The sequence below is a fragment of the Python bivittatus genome, unplaced genomic scaffold, assembly GCF_059951505.1.
Source record: "Python bivittatus isolate LINGU-HERP-01145 unplaced genomic scaffold, Pbiv_v1 ctg000020_np1212, whole genome shotgun sequence".
In the NCBI taxonomy this organism is placed as follows: Eukaryota; Metazoa; Chordata; class Lepidosauria; order Squamata; family Pythonidae; genus Python; species Python bivittatus.
In genome coordinates this window covers 78052825-78076101 of record NW_028277030.1, presented here as the reverse complement: position 1 = coordinate 78076101, position 23277 = coordinate 78052825, and the positions used below count along the sequence as shown (strand labels likewise).

Here is a 23277-nt window from a genome sequence, read left to right as displayed (position 1 = left end):
TCTCATGTTTGCTACACTGAACTCCTTGGAGAGAGATCAAATGTGTTATTAATAAAAAAATACATTAACATTCTGTGTGCGTGTGTAAGTAATATCAGGCATTTTAATCAATCTTCTTGGAAAAAAAAATGAAAGGGGAACAGTTGTTACTTTTTTTCTCCTAAACAAAGCTTGGCTTGTGAGCTCCCCATGGTAATGGTTACAATATAGGTGGCTATATAAGTCATAAAATAAAATACAATAAAATACGTTTTATTATTGTAACATAGGCCCCAGCATCTAAACTGTATTCCAGTATAAAATAAATATTTCACAATAATGTTTTCAAGTTACAAATATGGCAGTTAGAACTATTCAGAAACATTGTTTCCTATCACTTTACAGTGCCAGATGTTAAAGTTCAGCAGCATGGCACCAGATTTGGATCGTCTGAACGAGCTGGGGTATAGGCTACCCCTAAACGATAAAGAAATCAAAAGGATGCAAAATCTGAATAGGTGTTGGTCAGTGATTTCTTCACAAACTACTGAAAGATTCAGGTAAGTCTGATATTTACAAAACAGTGTAATTTACACAGATTAGAGTTTTAATAAAGCAAAATTGTCAGGCTAACAGTTCTAATCTTAATATTCAGTCTACTTCTAGAATTGCATAAAGTTCAGAAAGATGTAAAAATTTACTTCATTCTATTATATGCTTTCAAGCAAGACGCTGCAGAATTACCACACTATGGATCAAAAAAAGGTCCAGAAGCAAAACTAAGAATATATTAAGGCTATCTTGCCAAGAACCTTATTACAATCTAGATGTATCTACTTGACTGGCTGAAAGATTGTTGTTGTATACCTGCTTTTCAAAAGCCAGTTGGCATTCCCAAGGCAATTAGATGAGACAAACAAGTAAAGCAGATTAGATATAAAATGTCAGATAGCTCAAACAAGAGATGGGTGTCTCTGTAAAAATTATCCAGAGGAGAGTGTTGCTGGCCTCGAATCTGCAGAATAATCTCTTCAGTCATCAAGAAGCCAGCAGGGCATCTCACGATTCTGCAGTTTCTGGTCTCATTAAAGTTGCTTGCCTGCCTGTTTTCTTGGCTTTAATTAGTACTTACTAGCCTCCTGATCACTAGTAATGAAAAATCCTTGCCACAGTAGGAAAATTGCGTACAACAGAATAAGGCCATCAAGGTATGAACATTATGGGGAGAAAGAACATTATCATCTATACCTTTTGCTGCTAATCAGCTGTGGAGACCTTGGGGTTCTCTGAGCTTGGTTGTTTTCTTACAAACGTTTCATTACCCGACTAGGTAACATCTTCAGTGCTAGAAGGGAGTGCTAGAAGGTAGTGGGGTAAACCCTTTCCATGAGCTGCCAAATAATTTGTTCATGCATTTTATATGTATATGTGAAGCATGAAGAATTGGTGCTTTTGCCCCAGGATTTGCTTACAATGCCTTTGAATCTACCTTGACACCATTTTCCATCCAACAGATATGAGAACAGTATATAAAGAAAGCCAATATGATTGCATATTTTAAAAACAGATAAAATACATAAAAATACAAGTTGTTGCTAAAAGGCAATAAAATGTAAGACAAATCTCATCAGTTTTCAGCTGATGAGAAAAAGATAACAGCCACATTTCTTCTGGGATCAGAGTGCACAAGGGGGAAAGTCTTTGCCTTTATTGGTACATGTTCTGCATACCCAGGAAAGAGAGAGGGCCAGTGTTTTTCCTTCAGCAGTCAGTTACCTTTGTTGGGCATCTGGAGAGGAAAAGAAGCCTTCTCTCCTCGCCCAGCAAGGGAAGTAAGCAAGCTGATGGCTAGACAGGCAGAGATTTTGAGTTAGAGAGCAGAGGCACAGAGAAAAGACAGGGAATACTCTTTGGAATACCCATGATACCACAAAGGTCTGGATAGCCAAATTGCAGTAAGAAAGAAGAGTCCCTGCCTGGATTCATATTTTGTACTAGACCAAGCATGGGCTGCTCCATTTTTGCAGTTCCCAGGGTGCCCAAAACTGTGCTGCAGAAGTGCACTGATAAATCACTATTTTCAGCAATGCAATTTTAAGGGTTTTTTAGTTCTTATAAAATACATTTTTTAAAAAAAGCATTTTAAGATCTGGTAATCTTAAGGCATATACAGGTAGTCCCCTGGTTAAGAACGCCCAGGTTACAGATGACTCATAGTTAAGAACGGAGCCTATTGTAGCAAAATTCAAGTTAAATACACAATGATTTGAGTTAAATGTGCAATGGTCCGAGTTCATTACACAATACTACTTATACAGTATTGTACAATAATACTGCTCCAGCTTACATTCAAATTCAGCTTAAGGACAGACCTTGGGAACGGAACTCGTTCTTAAACTGGAGACTATATTTATTGTGAAAAGAATCCCAGTGAAAAATAAACAGCCCTAACCTTTTTGATCTGCTCCTTCTAATTATTTCACCATATTACTACTGTGCCTTAAACGAAGTGTGGTCCTTGTCACAAATAGATTGTCTAATCCCTACACTCAACTATGGTTTCTTTTAAAATATTTTACTGGATAAACCACAGTTGGCTGTGTTACTCTGCTAAAACATAATCCAGAGATTACAAGCTACAATGGCTCCATTAATACAATGTGCTTAGCCAAAAGCAAACAAGCCGCATTGTGGCTTAACATAATGTATGAACCCAGACAAAGGGAGAAAGGAAGAAAAAGCTGGTAAAAAGGAGAGTTTATAGAAGTGACAAATAAAAATGTGTGTTTAATTATTACTGCTATTTAATTTCTCCAGAGAATGTTCTCTTTATTGAGTATACACTTAATAATCTATTAATTAAAAACAGAGTGTGCTTTGCAAAATAAAAGTTCTTGTTATTTTTTTTTCTTTATGAATTAAAATAAAGTTTTAAGTGGGGCAAACAGGTTTACTAACTTAAAAATTAAAGAAATAGATAGCCCAAAATGTGTGTGTTTATACTGAATTTGTTTTCTTTGTTTTCTTTTTAGTCAATGTATTTTTTTTAAATTCAAGATGAGGAATTCAGTAATGTTGTTTAGGTCAGGTATGAATTATTTTAGAAACCATCATAAGTTTGTTTTTCAGATATGTATTGAATCACTCTTTACCCTTGCAGTAAGCTACAGTCCTTCATGCTGCAGCAACAGACCTTCCTAGAAAAATGTGAGACCTGGATGGAGTTCTTGGTTCAAACTGAGCAGAAACTGGCTGCAGAAATTTCAGGAAACTACCAGCTTCTTTTAGAACAGCAGAGGGCGCATGAGGCAAGTTGTAATGACGGAATTATTGAAGTATCAACTTCTGTATTTATTGTCAGTGAACTGGAACTGTAGTAATAAGGACTGATTTGTTCAAACATATTTTGATCTGTGTTCATGAGCCGAGTCATATAGGGAATAGACACACACTGATATTGGATGGTATAAAACACATCTGTGTTTGTAGAGATGGCTCTTTTTGAGATACATCAATTATCAGATCAAATGCAACACCAAAAATAGCAGGCTATGTATGCAAGAAATAAGTGTGTGAAAAATCAGTGTCTTGTTCAAAACTAAAAATTCTTACCTCCCTCCCCCTCTGAAAAGGAGAAAAGTAAATTACTGTTCCAGGCTAACATAAATTTAAACAATTAGAAGAAAGAGATTGATGGAGTGTTTCAATTTGTAAAAGAGTTAGAGTTAGCCCACGGTCACCAATTCATATATCAGAGCTAAGGGGCAGATGTTCTTCCATAAGCTCTGTTTCATAATAGAAAAGGTAAGTCTTTTCAGTATAAAGAAGCAACATTTAGCTAAACAGATAAACAGCAAAACTCATGACAGAAAAGTCTAAAACTAAGTTGGGAGAGTCTGTGGTTACTTGAATATAAGAACTCCCCTAATTTGGGAAGATTAAATTCTGTTTCATTTTGGATAATGAATAATGGCTCAGTAGACTGCAAAGTCTGGACATCAGACCCATTCAGACATTCACCTGAGCACGTGGAAGCTTGGTAAGAAAAGAACGAGCCATTCACAGGCAGAGTGAGGCTATCGTTGTACATACATTTGCCGCCTCTGTCTGGATTTTTATCCAGCTCCTTTGCAAGAGGTAAACACTAACAAATGGAGCCTGTTGCCACCAGAAAGCTGTGGAGAGCACACATAAAAAGTATCTATGAATGCTCAGCCATGTAAAAAGTTGGAAAAAATATCTTGTTCATAAATTACAAGCATTTTCTTTTTACTTTGATATTTCTGCTTATTTTTTTCTGAATGTGCAAACCAGTATATACCTTTAATTTTATGAAGAAAAAGGGAAATATTACATATTTGTAAATTACATATTTGTATCTGTGTTACCTATGTGTCATATATGCAAAATAAAATTTAACATTAATGTAAATAAATGTTAATTTATTGTTAATTCTCTGTAACTTCAAAAAATATACTCAGTAGTCTCATTAAAATAGACTACTTTAATTCATGTCTTTATTAGCTATTCAGGTTTTATAAACCTGTACTGTAGACCAAATGAACCTATAACTAGCTACTTTGCTTTTTAAAAAAATTGTCTACACCATCTTTAATTACCTATCCATCTAAAAACAATATGTATCATATATTATATCACATGTCCTGAGTATATTAGAAAGATTAAACTTTTATTTTGGAGTCAAAGACTTCATGATGTTTAGCTCATTTGGAATTCACTTTTAAAAACTTTTTGTGCCTTAGCTGTTCCAAGCAGAGATGTTTAGTCGCCAACAGATTTTACATTCCATAATCATGGATGGCCAGAACCTTCTTGAGCAAGGGCAGGTAGATGACAGGTAAGGATGTGCATTGTAAAACATTCTGATGTTCCATCTGTTGTATGTTGGAAAGCTTTGCCTTTCTGAAATTCTTTATATAATATGCATTTACTCACCCCAAACCATCAGCACATTATAATGATGGATTATTATAGGTGAGTTTCTACTTTACGTGACTGTTATCATTAATATTACACTTGCTTTCTATCATATATTCCGTGTTTTCACCTCCAGTCAATATGGATTTTAGCTGTAGCTGTTGTTCTTTGTTTCCCTTATTTTGTACATAAGAATTTGTATTAGCAGTACTGTTTTCGGCACAAAAAAAGTGAAAAAAATTCCAATGAATTCCCTGGAAAAAATTACTCACACTAGCAAAAATGCAATATTAATTTTTATTTATTTATATTTATATTTCAAATTTGTCACCACCCATCTCACTGCGGAGTGACACTGACATATTAATGTCAGAAATTAAGGCTATTAGTTAGCCTTAATCACTATTAATTATAGGCATTCAGTTCTAACAATTTAATAGTGTTGCTATTGATATCAGATCCCCAGAGGAAAAATAGTGAGTTTTGGGGGTCCTGGAGGATCTCATTTTAATGATTGAAAATGAATCTCTATAAGTTATGGAAGGAGTAATGCAGAGATAAAACAGGTATATTATATGGAAGATTTTGCTCCACTCCCAACCCTAAACACCTGGAATTAGATCAGTAATGCTTGGATGGATTAGAGGTGCTTGTCCTCCAGCTGAAAAAATATATATATATTCCCAGCAGCTATTTATAAATATGCAAAATTACAGAGGTGTAGATCTCGCTCCGTTCCACACTGATAGTCTTACAAGAGGAAGCTGTGTTCCCTACCTGTGTGTTCAATAGCTGTAGCATCTACCAGATTCAAAGTTCTCCAGTTTCCCCAACAAGCCACCAGATCCCAGACCTCGTGATAACCAGCTGCAGGCAGGTATACTAAGCCCTACCCCACCCCACAGTTGGTTCCAATATATAGAGAGAGAAATTCCCTAACGTGAAGATTCACAAAGCTAAAAAGCCTGGTGAGGCTGCTTTCAATTTCCTGCTATGGGTAGTATGAATTTGTAAGGCTTTTGGAAATAGTAGGGGCAGGTTGTACATAGGCACCATGAACATTTTGTACAAGTACAAGCAGAGCTCTTGAACTCTCATACAATCTGATTGTATCTGATAAAACAACTATGCATTAGGAATTTACTGTTATTCTGGCTTTAGTTCTGAATATGGTAGGGAGCACAGAAAGAAATATATGTTCAACTCGCTCTTTAATTCAGATCACTGATGTATACAAAGATTTCTATGCATTGTTGAATTAGCACAAAAAGCTAATTTTTAGCAGATTAACACATAAAACATTAGCACGTTGTTTTATCAAAAGATTCCTTTTTTAATTATTGCTTTATGGATTGGGTTGTCCACATTAGTTAGCTGAACAGCAAATTATAAATGCTCTTTGCACCTGCTTGGAAACTATGGCAAACCTTCCATCTGAGTATTACAAAATTAATTTTAGAAATTCTCAGTGGGACTGTTTCAAAGGGAACATGGAACAACCAAATGCTGGGCAATACAGTAATAGAAATCAGTTCATCAAGGTTGTTAGCCACTCTGGCTGATTTTGTTTGGCTGATCTTATCTCTATACTAAACTATATTTTGTGTCTTTCCTTCTTTTAGGGATGAATTTAATTTGAAACTGGCATTGCTCAGTAATCAGTGGCAAGGAGTAATTCGTAGAGCCCAGCAGAGGAGGGGCATCATTGACAGTCAGATTCGCCAGTGGCAACGATACAGAGAGATGGCAGAGAAACTACGCAAGTGGTTGGTGGAAGTGACTTGTCAGTCAGTAAGTGGGCTGGGCAGTGTTCCTATCCCACTGCAGAGAGCTAGAGCCCTGTTGGATGAAATGCAGGTAACTATTGGCAGGCCATTTTCAACCTAAACAGATTCTGGTAGCATTTAATAGAAAGAATTAGGTATTTCACTGTACTTATTTACTCAGGAAATAACTGCAATTATTAAGCAAAGTAAAGACTTTCTCAGTGGAGCTTGACTCTTAATGCCCACATAATATGCTTGTGTATTTTTCTTGGAACAGTAAGGAAAGGGTTTGCTATTGCCTTCTTCCAGTTATTCTTTTCAACCTCTCAATCTAGCCTACAGCCCAAGGATTTCCCAGTGCTTTACCATGCAAATAACCAAGTCTGACTCTGCTTAGCTTTTAGGGATCAGCCAGGTTCCGCTAGGTGTTCCTACGTCCTGTGGCATTCCTTGTGCCCAGTGGCGTCAGGGAGAGGGTTGAAAAAGGCATCATTATGAAAGCCCTGTCCTTCTTGTACATGTGTTGGTGTTACACATACATATGGCATTGGTGGGAGGTGCATCAGAGTACTGCATCTCCCATCTTGCCTTTTTGGTATACATACAGATTGGGGATACTGTTACTTGTGCGTTCTGTGTTTAAGAAAAGAAATAATAAATTTCTAATAAAGGTTAGCCCTCATTACCGGAAATTACTTATCTTGTCTTGGCATAATGTCAGAAGAGGCTCTTGGACTTCCAACTAATAGTTTAACATGGGCCACTCTGATATTGTGCTTTGCATGGCTGAACATGTACCACCCTTAAAGGTAGAGTAGTAGTGGAATTAGGTATTTGTCTCTCTTTAACAACTGGTGTCAAATCTACTTTGTGGAATAAGCCTCCCCTTGATGTATGTATCCTGACAGAAGTAAGAAATTTCTTTCTCCATCAGACTTCGTAGTCTCCTTTGGTCTTACAAGGAATCAGTCCCTTTTCTCTGCTTTTAAAGCTCTAGAAACTTGTCAGGATCCAAAGAACATGTATTTAGAAGGCAGAGCACCATTTGTGACCTGCTGAACCGCCTTGGAAAAGAGCCATGCAGGATCAGACCTTATTTAGTGGATGGAAGAACATGAGGAAATCCCAAGACTAGGCCGGGAAGCCCTCCCACTCCCCACCCCCCCCAAAAAAAACCTGCAAAAGAAGGCAATAGCAAACCACTTCTGTATTGTTGCAAGGGAATAACATAGACATGTCCATTGTAGATACCTCGAGGAAGATTTTATTTAATATTTCCTGGACACTGTGCTTATATATATTCTGAAAGATTATCTTTCAAACTTTGTCATACTGGGCAAATAATACGAATTGCTTAGGACCATGAATAATTCCTAAGAATTATTCATAAAAGCTATGCTATCATTGGGACTTTTCTTGCTTTAGGCATCTCTACCATTTCATACAAATATGTATTTCTCCTGTCTGGCTTTTTTCTCGAGATACTATCAAACTGCTTTGCAAAGAGGAAGCTGTCAGGTATTATTAAGCATTATGAAGCAGGATATGGATTTTCAGTTATTTTACACTTATTACGTTGACACATTTCATTATAAGTTTGAAATTTAATCTTCTTCTCATTATTTGAAGTATTGCTGAACATGTGTAGGGAGAAAGCCAGAAAATAAAGAGAAGATACTGGGGAAATTACAAAAAATAGTAGGGAAGAGTTCGTAAGCAGGAGAGGAAGAAAAGAAAGGAAAGGAACAAAAGAGGAAAAATACGCACAGTAACAGCAGATGAGATACTTGCTGAAAAGTTTCATTATACTACATGCCTTTACTTTCATACAGAAGTGATTATTGCAAAGCTTAAAAATCCTCCTTGGGGAAAAAATACTAATCCTATGATTTAGGATACTACTGACTGGCCCATCTGTCAGTATTACGTAGAGTAACATTTCTGGAATGTCATTGGTCTTCCCAGCTCAAAGAGAAAGTGCTTCTTCGTCAACAAGGGAGCTACATTTTAACAGTGGAAGGTGGAAAACAGCTGTTACTCTGTGCTGATGGTGAGACAGAAGCATCTCTACAGAAGGAACTTACAGAAATCCAAGAGCGCTGGAAATTAGCAAACCTCAGACTTGAAGAACAGAAAAAGCAGCTTACATTACTATTAAAAGTACGTTCATTTTAATTCATCTTTGAAAATCAAATAAGGCTACTTCTGTGAAAAGCTGAATTGCCAGGTCATTGACTTTGCCTGCTTTTGCTGCATATTACATGTAAATAGATAAAACTCTTGGATTGATTCTGTGGGATCATAACTATCTTCCTTATGGCAACCTTCCCCAACCTACTGCCTTCTGAATGAGTTGGGCTACAAGATAGATTTAGAAAGACCTAGTTGCCAAAGGTTGACCTACAGCACTACAAATCATATTTTCTGTATACTGTTTGTGTTTCTTTGGCATAAAGTACATGCGTTGTCTGCATCATTAGTACCTGATTTTTCAACTACATCCTAGAACTCATCCTTTAAAATTAGGGTACAGACCCCTGGCTTATGTAGTAATATATCCTCCCTATTTATTTTATTATTTATTTGCTGTTAGTGTTTGACTGTCAAGACTTTAAAGGTACATTGAACGTTATACGTATTCTATACATTAACTCCTGCCCTTAAAAACATTATTCTACAATCTTTGCTTTAATTTGTAAAGCAATTTACAAACCAAAAAATAGAATGTGTCAGGCGGCTTACAGCTGGGAAAAAGCAAGACACGTAATGAAATTACGGAAAGTAAGAAATTTCAGAGTGTAGAAATGAGGCTTTATGTGAAATGCAGATATTTCAAGGGGCAGGAATTAACATTTGGGCTTACAGGGAGAGAAAGAAGTGTTGTTATTATTGCTGTTTTGTTATTATTGTGATGTTATTTAATATATTGGGCATCAGTAAGTACAGTAGAGCTGTAAACAAGTGGAAGAGATTGAAGCAATCTTTACTGATATTATGCTTATTTATTCATGCCCTCTCAATCTAGCATCCTTTAATATTATTTTGAACCTTCACAATACTTTTTAAATAACATTTATATTGACAACCCTGACTCATTTTGACACTACAGGTAGTCCTCAGTTTATGTCCATTCATTCAGCCACTGTTCAAAGTTACAGCAGTGCAGGAAAAATGGACTTATGACAGTCCTCAAAGTTCTGGACATTGTAGCTTCCCTGCAGTCACATGATCATGATCCAGGTGCTTGGGTGCCTGGCTTGTGATTACAACGCTGCAGCAAGCCACATTACATTATTGCCATTTGTTACCTTCCCTGTTGGCTTCCCACAAGCAAGGTCAATGGGGAAGCTGGCAGGGAAGGTCGCAAGTCACTCCAGTAAATCATTCCCACTGCTTTTTCTCCCTACAGAGTGTGATCACCCCCTGCCTGCCCACACTCCATTGTGCACCCACCCACACCCCCCGCCTGCCCACACTCTGTTGTGCGCCTGCCCCAAAGCACCCCTCTGCCGGCCTACCCGAGGCCTCCACCAGGCCTCCCATGGCCTCCACCAGCCCTCCTACAGCCTCCACTGGCCCACACACACACATGCACGCCCACATGGCACCTGTGAACCTCCCCACACTCCTTACCTAGGATTCCTGCCTCTTCCCGCTTAACAACCCATGAGCCCTTGGGTTACAGTGGCAACCAGGATTGCCATCACTAAGTGATGCAGTCATGTGACAGAGTGCTTTATGACCACATTGCTTAGCAATGGCAATCCCAATACCAACTGCTGTTGTAACCCGAGGACTACCTGTATATGTATGAATGAATGAATGGTTAGAAAGCAATAACCAGCAAAACATCTACTTGATGAATATGAAGTCAGTATAATCATTATTTGCAAAACAAACCAGTTCAGAGTCTAACTACTTGAATTTGGGGTTCAATTTGACAAAATTATTCCTCCCATTGACTATGAATGAAGCATAAACATTGTTTTCAACAGAACAGAAACAATAGATAACACTGAGGAATAAAATGACCAGTTTCAGAGAAAGAGATATAGTGTCAGGCCTAGCCCAAGGAACTCCTGGAGACTGTGCAGGTTCAATCAGCAAGGTTTATTAGCTAGCGCTTGATTACAGAATCTTCTCAGACTGACCAGTAGTTCCCAGGCACAAGTCTCTACTATCTTCTGGAATGTTTAGGGATGCGCCAGCTTTCTCCACTTATCTCCAGAGCGTTGCTCTGGAGACGAGAGCACCGTTTTCACCCCCCTTCCTCCATTCCAGTCCATCACATATAGAGGTTTTAAGCAAAACACCTTTTTGATATATGGGTATGCATGTATAAATGTGTGCATGCATGACCCTGGCTGTTTTTTGGGATAGAATTATATAATGTTTAGAGACATGCTTATTGCCACAAGTAAATAAGTATAAATTTCAGACAGATTGGAATTTTGTTCAAAATAAGTCTTTATAAATTTGATGAATGTGGGAAGTCTTTAAAATGCCATATTGCAGACGTGGCAAGAAAAGTGAATAATTTCTGAGAAACAGAAACAAATAATGAGGACCCCAAATTGTTAGGTATATAGATCCATCTTGTCTGTTCTTCCTTTGCTTCAATCGAGAGACAGTAAATTTATATTCTACCCTTCAGGACTGGGAGAAATGTGAAAAAGGCATATCAAATTCCTTGGAAAAGCTAAAATCCTTGAAGAAGAAGCTCTCCCAGCCATTACCTGACCACCATGATGAGCTCCATGCAGAGCAGATTCGTTGCAAGGTACAGTACTAATGCGTAATGCAGTCTAACCCTAAAGAGGTATATAACATGGTAACATAGAAAGCAAACAAGACAGATCCTTTCCACTTTGTTGTATTATGCATGCAGTAACAGGTAACTTACAGACAAATATATTCGCACTGAAGTAACTGATTCTATCAAGCCTGGAATATTTTTAAAAAGCCGAAGAACAAGGTCATTCTTAGCCTTACCTTTGCCATATTTTTAATGCTGTATACAATATTAAAAATCCAGATGTTTTAAGTTTTCCTTAAAAACAGTTATCTGGATATTGCCAGATTTGAACAGAGAAGAGTGGAAGTATACGTTCTGTTTTGTTCTGTTTTTTTTAAATCAAGTTCCTCTGTTAAGGTCTCTTATGAAGCTATTATTTTTCCCTTATCCTTATAGGTGGGTGAGGGTTACATCCAAAATATATGTATATTTCCTAAACTCTGACCTATACTACAGACAATTTACCAAACAAAGTGTAATTTTTTATCGTATAATATGCTGCAGATATATGTTTCCGCTATGTAATGCAGCTGGGCCCACAGAAAAAGCAGATTCCAATCTTCTCCTAAGGTGGAAGTAATTAGCAGTAACATATGCATTTGAAGTAGACCAAAACATCAAGCATTCTTTTTAAAATAAGGCTGAAAAGTGCTTTGTTCATCATAATTATTCATTTTGAATTTTTAAAATTTTCATTTTTCCCTGCAGTATTGTACATAATTACCAAAATAAATATATACTTACTTCTATATACTTCAAAGAATTTCTTTCTCCAATACAGGAACTAGAGAGTGCTGCTGAGGGATGGACCAATGATCTTTCTCGTCTGAACTTATTAAAAGAGACCCTGTCTACTTATATTAGCGCAGAGGACATTTCAGTGCTTAACGAGCGTATTGAATTGTTGCACAGACAATGGGAAGAACTGTGCCACCAGGTACAGTAACGTTACCACCAAAAAATACAAAAATAACATTTTTCCCATTAGGCCAGTCTGATTTATGCAGACTATTAGGCCATTGCTGAGATACAGCATTGTTTAAATATGGTAAGCCTGGATTTGAATGTTCAGGTACGAATTGTACTAGTTACCTGTTATACTTCCTTAATCTTATTAGTGGTAAATTGGGATATATGTAATAAATACAGAATCAGAATGCCATTCTTATTAGATTACAGCATAATTATAAAAATTCTTAATATGAAAGTTACAAGTCAACTGATAAAAAGTTTCCAGCCTGCCAAATATCCCCACCCAAAAACCTGCCCCAACAAATCCTGGTTTGTTTTCTTAACAGAGGAAAATATGCCTTACTAAGAGTATGGAAAGAAAATGGGGACTTTTTCAGCCTTTTCCCAACTTTCCACTCACTTGAGTTCACCTTAAAAAGATTGAGACATTCCATATATATACATACACACACACACAAATACACATACATGCCTGTATATTGCTGGTGCCAAAATTCCAAGCGAGCAGATCAAGTCCTTGCGCTCTATATCTGCTAAGGTTGCTTTCTCTACTTGTAAACATTTTTAAAACGGCTGCTTTGAAAGGATGTTTCCGTTCAACAAAAGTGCATATGCCCCCTCAAAGCTGCTTCATGATGCTATGTTATTCTACTGCTCTGAGAGCAAAGAGCAGCTACCATATTGATTTACCACTGGGTCTGCTGAAACCTCATTTACCTGAGATTTCACCTAGGTCAGTGTTGTCCAAACTTGGCCACTTTAAGATGAGTGGACTTCAACTCCCAGAATTCCCTGGCCAGCATGGCTGGCCGGGGAATTCTGGGAGGAAGTCCACTCATCTTAAAGTGGCCAAGTTTGGACAACACTGACCTAGTGTATTTGAGAATGGAATCTCAGTGTTGCCTTGATTTTGGATCCAGAAGAACCAGTGTTGAAACCCTTAAGAGGGGTAATAGATCTATTCAATTGTCCAAAACAAAGCTAAAACATTTAAAACCAAAACATCTAAAAATCCTCAGTGGGGGCAATTGCAGTAATTAAAGAATCAATTGCAAAGAAGAGGTGCAGGAAGCGCTCTAAATTTCAGCTGCTCATGTGTGTTAAGAAATGGAAGATAGAAGTTATATTTAAACACAAAGAAATGACAAATCAGGTAAACTTCCTGGATTTTTACTTTATGCCAAACAAATTTACCAGGAGTTAGACTCTGTTCTGTATTCGAATAGGGTGATCCTGATGACAATAATATCAACATTTTAGAGGATGAAGAGGGATTAAACACTATTCCAGCTTTGCTCACTCTCACGAGAAGGTGATTCTCTGATTTAAACAAGATGGCTAAATACTGTTTGCCTATTGCTCATATTGTGCTTTCAATATTTGAACAACTGAAAACAGTATTTAATAAGATTGCCAGATTAAAAATATTTGTGGAATGCTTTTTGCAGTACCAAGAGAAGAAATGTTTAGAGAACTTAATGTTTAAGTATTTATCAAGTCCAATTAATACAGAATTAACTAAAAGAAAGAAGTTTAATTTCAGGGATCAAGCATAACATAACATCTAATAAAGACATCAAGAGAAACTGGCAGAGAAGAAAACTATAATTTCAGATATGGATAACTCCAGACAACTCTTGCTTCGTACAAATAGAGTTTGCTTAAGAAAACAATAGACTGTAAACAGGGAGGGTGGCACAAAAGTAAGGCAACTTTGGTTTACATAAACCTCTGTTTATTCCACTAATTTGGAAGATAAGTGGAATGGTTACAAGAGACCAATAATAACTTTTAAGACTTATTTCATTTCCCAGATGCTTTTTAGGATGACAGTTTTTTAATTGAAATTCCAAATTGTGCTAGTGAGACATTTTAAGGACCTCAAGTTACCACTTTTAGTTTTAAATAGTCTAGAATGCCAAAGAAAAAATACGTTTAAGAGCAGGCAGCTATAACCAGGATTTTATGCCTCATTTGTCAGAATAAGAGCTTTCTTCTTTTACAACCTCAAGGCTGCCAGATATCACTCAAAGAACAATTGTACCAAAGTCAGATCTTTCCCAAATATTGGAAGAAGAGCAGAGTCTTCTTAATTCTTACAAAAGCTTCCCACACACACAGCAGAGTGATACCTTAGTAAAGCTAGAGAAGTTGAAGGAGTTGCTGGTTGAAGTTTCTGGCACTGCTCAAGAATTACAATAATATGTCCCTGGCATGGCCTTAATATTCAACTATCCGAGAATGTCCCCAATGCCTCTGGATCAGGACTTATTTAAAAACGAACATACTTGCTTAAAACCCACAGGATAAACTCAGCCACTCAAAAATCCAAAGCCCATAATGACCCAAGATGGGCAGATTCTATCAGTAATCCAGTTGAAATCACTGTAATGTTTCGAGATCTTAAGCCCTGCACCTTAAGATAATGCATAGAAAAGGTTCAGCCATGTATCTAAGAGCAAGAGAGAACAGCTATAGATATGATGGAAAATTAAATAACCTGCCAGGATTACAAACTCACTCCTAGTTTGCATCTTTTAATCAGCTCTAACAGAAGACTTCCTGGGGCATACTCATCAGCTGACCTGGGCAAATACCTACAATAAGATCAAGAAGATATGTGCAGCAATCCATCTACCCTTAATAGATGGCATACCATGTAGTAGATGTGAAAGGGCCAATGGAAGACTGGAGTTATCCATATCAATAAGATTGCAGATAAAAAAATCTATATTCCCATATAAAGCCAGTTTGGTGGTGGTGGCTCTATCAAAAATTAAGCATTGTAGTGTACTTTTGATTAATATATATCTAACACCTCAGCATTTATGTACAGAGATTAAACATCTGTGAGCAGAAGGAGAACTATATTTTAGAGATGACCAACAAGTCTCCAACAATTCATGTAATACTTGGGGCTGATCTAAGTGCTAGAATGGGGCCTCTCCTATATGCATAGTACAGCCAATTTTCAGGATCCCACCTGTAGTATTGCAGTTATGTGCCTAGCTCAAATGTCAAAGGGTATGGGGGTCAATATGAAAGTTGTTCACTACCCTAAGAACATGACATGAAGAGAGGAAGTGAGGAGCCAGAGATCACCTCAAGCAGTGGTAATAAAGAAGGGAATTTTCTACCATGCATGCTACAGAAGTGTAAGAGCGGAGTCCATTCAGTTGCTCTTTCAGTTTGGTATCTTAAGCCAAGAATGGGTTGGTCATTTTCAGGCCTTTGCACTCTCTAGGTCAACAAATCTACCTTTCAACCAGTAGGTAGCAGCAAAGAGTTAAAGTTTTTGTATTTCTTGGCTGTTTGTTCAACTGTGTGTTGATGGATTGGTTGCATGAAGAGACAAGCAAACAAACATATTGTACATGGCAACTCATAGAACCTAGTTTTTCAGTTGCACATTCCAAAGCATTCAGGAAACCAGGGAAGCATAGTCAGTATCAGGGGCATTTGCTTTACTCATTGCCCATATAACTGTTTGATCAACCCTTTTACAAAGGAAAAAGAGAGAAAAAGGTTTCAGGGATCTAAGCCCCATTACAGTCAAAAGTTGACTAAAAGGTGGACAAAAAGATCAGGTACCAGCAGAAGGGGATGATCCCAAGGAAACTGGCAAAATCAATTAGAATGGCAATATTGCTGATACGGAGCATGTCATTTCATGCCACCTCCTTGTCACTCCCATGCAATGATTTCGTGCAGAATATTAGAGGAAAAACCCACTTCCAAGCACAACACATGGCTTAGGCTGCCTCAGCTGTAGAAAGACACTGAAATACAGGCAGAGGCACATGGACGTATGCTTGGGAGATTAGTGGGCTATCCTTGCACCAGAACAAGGAGGGTACTAGGAAGCATTTGTTCTACACCACAGCTAATAAGACAAATGCTGATTTCTGGCAGTTCTGGCATTGCTCTTTAATTGTATTAACAAAACAGCTCTGATTCCTCGTGATTGGGGTGGCTATTATAAATCCTATATGTAAAAAAGGAGCCAAAGATGATCTTGGTAGTAATATACAGATAAGCTTGCTGAGTACTGTAAGTAAATTTTGTGCCATATTTACATTAGAAATACAGGTGGTCTTCAGTTAATAACCACTCATTCAGTGACCATTCAAACTTACAACAGCATTGAACAAGTGGTACTTACGACCAGTCTTCGTACTTACATTGGTCACAGCATCCCCATGGTCATGTGATCGCAATCTGGGCACTTGGTGCCCTGCTCATAATTACAACATTGCAGAGTCCTCCAGTCACATGATCACCATTTGCAACCTTCTTTGCCAGCTTCCTACAAGCAATGTCAATGGAAATTGACCAGCACGAGATTGTAAATGGCGACCATGTGACATCCTCAATTAACAACAGCATGGGATTGGCTTAATGACAGCAACCAGAAGTGCAGGAATTTCTGCTGCAAAGTGGAGCAGTCACATGATGTTGCCCTTTCCGACTGCATCACGTAGCGATGGAAATTCTGGTCCCAATTACCATCGATAAGTGAGGACTATCTGTATGGAATGCCCCTACTCTGTCTAGCCAAAAGAATGATGCTAGGTTAGTTTGATTCTTTTGTTGATTATTTCTTCCTATTTGTATCTGATTTTCAATACCTTACTTTTATCTTGACTTTAGCATACCCTGCTCAAAGTCTGGGGTATGCTATAAATATTTTGAAATAAATACATATATAAATGCTTCAACTTTTATATAAACACTGTCACCAAGAGTTTAGATGCCATGCCGTATCATCTGCTTAGGTTGGCAGAAAAGAGCATCCTAATGCTATTGTATGCTGATGGTGCAGTGCTACTGTCACAAACCTTAATTGGCCTTAGAAAGGCATTCAAGTCTTTTGCCCAGTATTGCAGTGGGGAACACTTGCAAATAACTATCAGAAGACCAAAGTAATGGTCTTTGCCAGAAGGCCCAGGTAAAATGTTTTAGGTATTTTGGAGTAGTATTCACTCATCAGAAAGCATAAAAGCTTAAAAAACAAACCTGAGAAATTAGTCCCATTACTTGTCACCATGGAAGATTCTAATTTTCAGTAAGGACTTGCTTCCTGATGATGCTGACTGCAAATCATGCAGATCCTAAAACTTTTGCAGAGGTTATTGAAAAGTATCCTTGTGATTTAGGATTCAGCCTAGAAAATTGCGTGGCTCATAGGCAGTGTCTCTGCAATGACTGGCAATGAATTCTGAAGTTTACACAAAAGAAATATACAGATAGAAAAATGGTTTTGGCTGTGTATACCATTTAGTGCATCTAGCAGCAAAAAAAAGGCTCTTGTTTCTTATCTATTCATTATTTAGACATAGGGTAAATGTCTTATCTATTTCTTATCTATTCATTATTTAGAGATAGGGTAAATTCCTTTATTTAGGCTTAGGGTAGAGCAGTACTTATTGGCAGTCTCTAATTTCACCTATGCCTTGTTCAGTTAGATGTATCCTTTGAAGGCTCAAGAGTCAGAATGCATCCTAGCTATGTTGGGAGGTGGGAGACAGGTTCAAATAAATAAGCTAGTTCAAATAAATAAACTAGTTTAGTTCAATTAAATAAAAGCTAATTCAAATAAATAAATACATTTTGTATGCTGCACATTGAACAACTAAATCCTTATTTCTGATCTTGATGCATTGGCAAATTTGAATTTTAGGCAGTTTTGCCCTGCTTGGTCAGACCAGTTTTTCTCCATGCAAGTTTAGCTCTACAGAAAAGAACTAGAATAGTTTTTTTGATACTGGGGTATGAAAAAAACACAAAGGGAAATTGGAGTCATCTGTATCTTGTTTTATATATCTAAATATGGGCTGTGGTCATTTTTTTGCGTGTTTCCTTCCTCAGTAAAGGAAATACATAAGCTCAGAAGGAACTATATTTATAGAAAAGAAGAAACAGGTGCAGTAAGTAAAGTTGTCTTTAGATTGTTGAAAAAGGCAGAATATAAAAATGTATTTTCTCTATAGGTCTGGTTTGCATGTGCTTAAATTTCTTTTGATCTACATTTTAAGATTTAAAAAATTGTGTTATTATAAGTTTATATCCAGAGACAATTTGTTGCCAGACTTCTATTTCCTTTTCATTTGTATGTCAGATCTGGTGGGATCAGCTGAAACCATCAGAGACCCCAAGTCTTTCCTTACTACAAGCCATCTTTCTGGGCTTGCAAGTTGTTCTCTGTGGGGAGCCTTCTCCTTTGGAACAGCTTGCCCCCCTGCGGCAAGAATGGCCTTCCTCTCATGGCCTTCCAGAAGCTGGTAAAGACTTGGTTCTTTTGAAGGCCATAGGGGACTGATTGAGTGATCAGGGCCACGTTAATCTAATCTGTTCTTGTAATTTGTAACATGTCCTTGTTATTTTGGGTATTTTTCTATTTATGTTATCTGTATCCACCTTCTCTATCACCTATTAACACACTGAGGTGAGGATAAATCCCATAAACAAACCAACATATAAATATGAAATAAATTTACCAATATCTGAGTCATTTATGGAACATGTAGTTGGATGCAAACTGTTTAAATAAATTACGGTGATGTTTTATATCAGTGGGGCCATATTTGTGAATTCAGTTGCCTACTGTGCTTGTATGCTTAGCATTTTTAAAAAGCCAATTGGGTTATGGTAGACCAAATTAACAATATCAACATCAGAATCCTTGGGGTTCTCTGAGCTTGGTTGTTTTCTTGCAAACATTTCGTTACCTGGCTAGATAACATCTTCAGTGATGTTACCTAGCTGGGTAACAAAACGTTTGCAAGAAAACCAAGCTCAGAGAACCCCAAGGACTCCACAATTCAACCCTGAGCTACATATATTTTCTCCTATTAATATCAATAGCACCAGGATCAAGAAACCTGATCTCATAGTCTCAGAATTTATTGCATTTTGGAAAACTACTTCAAAAATAATATATTTCCTTTTTTTTTAACCTCATAATTGTTAAAAGATATAGTCTTTTTGTGATTGATTGGAGCTCTGTATTTAAAAGTAATCTCTATATTTATGTGTAATCTGAAAAGCAAGTGTCTATGCTGTAGAGATAGTTACCTGACTAGCATTATATGAAGAACACCAGTTGTCTACAACTGATAAGCCTGGACTCCTTTATCTTCCTCTGCAGCCTAATTGTGTGCCTAGAAACTTCTAGTATTTGTGTACAGCTTTCTCTCTCATTGCAGTTTGGCTAGGAGTAACCTAAGATTAATGACTATTGTTAAAGTGTTAAAGAAATCACACAAGGTTAAAACTTTACTTCTCTCTTAACTCCAGCGATCGTCGTAGTGCAGGGCTGACATTATGCCCAACTCTTCTTGTTATCATAATCTAGCTTTCTTCCTGCACATATTTAAAGGTTTCCTTGAGGCAGCAGCAGGTTAGTGAGAGACTGAATGAATGGGCAGTCTTCAGCGAGAAGAACAAAGAGCTCTGTGAATGGTTGACACAAATGGAGAGTAAAGTTTCTCAGAATGGAGATATCCTCATTGAAGAAATGATTGAGAAACTCAAAAAGGTACAGTGCTTCTACTTTCCTGTTGTAGACCATTCTATAAATATTCTTGGTTTATCAGAGCTGTAATATGCTATATTCCAGGAAGCTGTTCAGTAAAATCTTGGATATGATCTTATATGGTCTTTCACAATCTGCTGCCTTTAAGATGTGTTAGAAAGGCCATGCTGGCTGGAAAATCTGGGATTTATATTTCAACATACCTGAATGACACTAATTTGGGATGCACCAATTTGCAAACTTTTCGGGGTTTTATTTTCCTGTTGTCTATGTATGTTAGATTATTATCTCCTGTAAATACCTTCAGAATTATAGAAAAGGGACATCATGTTTAGATATTATTTAGGGGTAACCTTCCCAGACAAGAGCAACCTAGCAACCATTCATTGCTCTAAGCAAGATTTTCTTAGGATGCTTACTGGGTTTTTTATGTTCTCCTGTCATTCAGGATTATCAAGATGAAATTGCAGTTGCCCAAGAGAATAAAATGCAGCTTCAGGAAATGGGAGAGCGGCTCGCTAAAGCAAGCCATGAAAGCAAAGCTCTGGAGATTGAGTATAAACTTGGCAAGGTCAATGACAGATGGCAACATCTTTTAGATCTCATTGCAGCCAGGTATGTTTGCATGTGTGTGTGCATGTATTTTATGGTACTTCTCATCTTGGAGGACTCTAGGTGGGGTATAACCACAAATACTAACAAAAAAGAAAAACAAAGCAGCCTGACTTTCATATTAAGACCCAGTCAGAAAGAAAGATTCACAGATGAGCTGTTTATGGGAGACTGTGCTGAAATTCACAGCCAGCTAAACAAAATTTGAAACTTTTCCTTAGCTATTATCCTCTTTATTCACATTCCTCATTTCTAGACATCTATTATTCATGATCCATTATTTTTAACCATTTCTGTTCCCATTTTAGACCCAGAAAAGTTGGTAACATCAATCAGTGTATGACTGTACATCTAGGACACGCCTACAAAAATGTGTAACATTATGAGTACCCCAAGAATGCTCCTATTAAATGCACAGAAGTCATATATTATCACATTTCTAAACCACCCTTTTATAAAGCCTCTCAAAGGACCATGCATAGTTCTGTCTGATATTATTATTATTTATTAAATTTATATGCTGCTCAACTTCCAGCGACTCATCATCACATTTACTTTTTCTGAGGTACCATAATGGCTTTTGGGGACACTTAAAGGCATTGAGCTAGATCTATAGTAGGTTGGCTCAATTTTTCTTATGGGAAATCCTTTTAGGAAACATGGGATAACACTTCAGCGTCTATCCTATATTTGTGAAATGCCCTGCCTCTCACCTCTAGAACAGGAGCAATCTTTTATTCTGCTAACAACAGAAGAATAACATCACTTGCACATCAGAAGCTTCTATGATACCTCTTTTTCAAATGATACTTAACCATTTGGTTTCCACTTAATTATTTTGTAATTTTCTGTGATGCATTGATGCCTCCTATTTTACTGTGACAGCATAAACCTCTTCCATAAAAGGATTTCATGTCAAGGTTGGTTCCAAGTACCAATTCAAGTAGATTCATTGAATCTGGAATTGTCATTTTTTGCAGTACTAGGTAGTTCCTCAGGATGTGGGTTTTCGAGCAAATAAAAGCATGATGGTAGAAGATCTAAAGCAGCAGTATTTAGACAACAACATGTTTTTATCAAACTGTCATGTCTGAAAGGAAAATTATATTTAAGACACATTTATAATTTTCTATTTCTCAGCCATTTAGCACTATAACGTAAAGCTTTCAATATAAATAAATATCCTTTTCTTCTAAAAAAATAACAGCAGTTAAATTTAAATATATTTAAGCCTATTTATTGTAGTATGACTTTATTAAGTAAATGCTTAAATGTTTTCCATTATTATCAGTTGGATTTTAACTTGTTTATTGATCTGAAAGAAAGATATGTATAACTGAATATTATTTTTACTGTACTATTTCCCTTTACTTTTGTATCTTTGTTAAAGTTCAGTTTAGATTGTCCAAAATCCCTTTTCTTGCTACTTTAATTGCCTCTTGTAATCCCTCCTAATGGTCCCTTGAAAATTATAAAACATGAACAAGAGGTCCACATAGCACCCAGCAAAGGAACAAATAAAACAAAAGCCCCGGTTTTTATTTGATTACACTAGCCAGGCACATTTTTTCCTGGATTCCCTGTTTGGACAGTTCAGTCTACAGCTGCTCAGAATGTACAGTGAAAGCTTTTCTCCCCTTCCCCTCACCCATTCATGGCCTACATTCCAGAAGATCACCCTGGCACATGTTGATGAATGTAAGTTTTATTTAGAAGCATGACCACTTGTCACACATCTTAGTCTCATATTATCAGGCAGTGACTTACCAACATAGGTTTGAAGGGTGAGCACAATTTGCACGGTACTGTAAAGTACAGAGTCTCCAGTAATAATTGGACTGAATGCTTTTAGTGATTATACTGGAAAATTTAATGCTGGTGCTGGTGGATTTACATGCCCTGAAAATGGCAGACGATCACAGTGTGGATTCAGATCTTCCTGACTGCAATTGTGATGTGACAAGGCAAGCAAAGTTTTGAATCTTTTGTTATGCTTTGTTTTATTACTGCTCCTAGTAATAAAGGGCTCAGTGAAAAAATGTGCACGTTTTTTTCTACCAATTAAATGCAAGATACCTTACACGGGAAGATATATAAAAAATGCATTTGAATGTCAGACTTCTCTCTGCTGTAAATGTGACGTAGAAAAAGGATGATTTGGGAAATGGTTTTATAAAAGTGTTTCAAACTGTTTATACTCAGGTTAAACAACCCAAGGGCTTTTGCAATAACAATATCATTTGACATTAAGAACAACATTTCGTGGGTTGCCTTCTCCTTATTTCATAAACCAGTATGATTGAAATTTCTGAAATCACCTTTCTTACTTTTTTTTAAAGAAGGTTATTATTAGCAAACAGCTGTCCTATTTATTCATAGTTGTGACTTCATGGTACATTACAGTGCAGCTAAGTCATAATAAATGTCTTAAATTAAAACATATTTTAAGGCTTACATATCTGAAAAAGTTTTCATAGTATTTAACAACCAATACATTATCCATGTGTGTATTTTAAAGTTAAACAAATATATTGCTGTACTTAATTCAAGGTAATGCATTTATAGTATTAATTTAAAGTTACGAACATTTATCCAACAATAAAGATAGCCCTAAATAACTGCAACAATGTCAGTGTCAAACTGTAAAAGATAAAAGTTCAGCAAGTCACTGAGATTTACTG

At 36.9% G+C, this 23277-nt stretch overlaps 1 protein-coding gene across 2 annotated transcripts in view; it reads left to right on the top strand.

The window, feature by feature from the left end:
* The window catches only part of SYNE1 (spectrin repeat containing nuclear envelope protein 1), a 246712-nt gene that overhangs the window by 175552 nt on the left and 47883 nt on the right, over nt 1–23277 (top strand). Inside the window, exons 110-118 of one of the 2 annotated variants that reach the window (XM_088142170.1) lie at nt 385–539; nt 3140–3287; nt 4743–4837; nt 6540–6774; nt 8649–8843; nt 11338–11463; nt 12260–12415; nt 19829–19987; nt 20433–20599. In XM_088142170.1, coding sequence (XP_087998296.1) covers nt 385–539; nt 3140–3287; nt 4743–4837; nt 6540–6774; nt 8649–8843; nt 11338–11463; nt 12260–12415; nt 19829–19987; nt 20433–20599 — 1436 coding nt within the window. Of the gene's footprint in view, nt 1–384; nt 540–3139; nt 3288–4742; nt 4838–6539; nt 6775–8648; nt 8844–11337; nt 11464–12259; nt 12416–19828; nt 19988–20432; nt 20600–22357; nt 22561–23277 lie in introns of those variants that run through there. The other variant, XM_025165902.2, reaches the window with a different exon arrangement.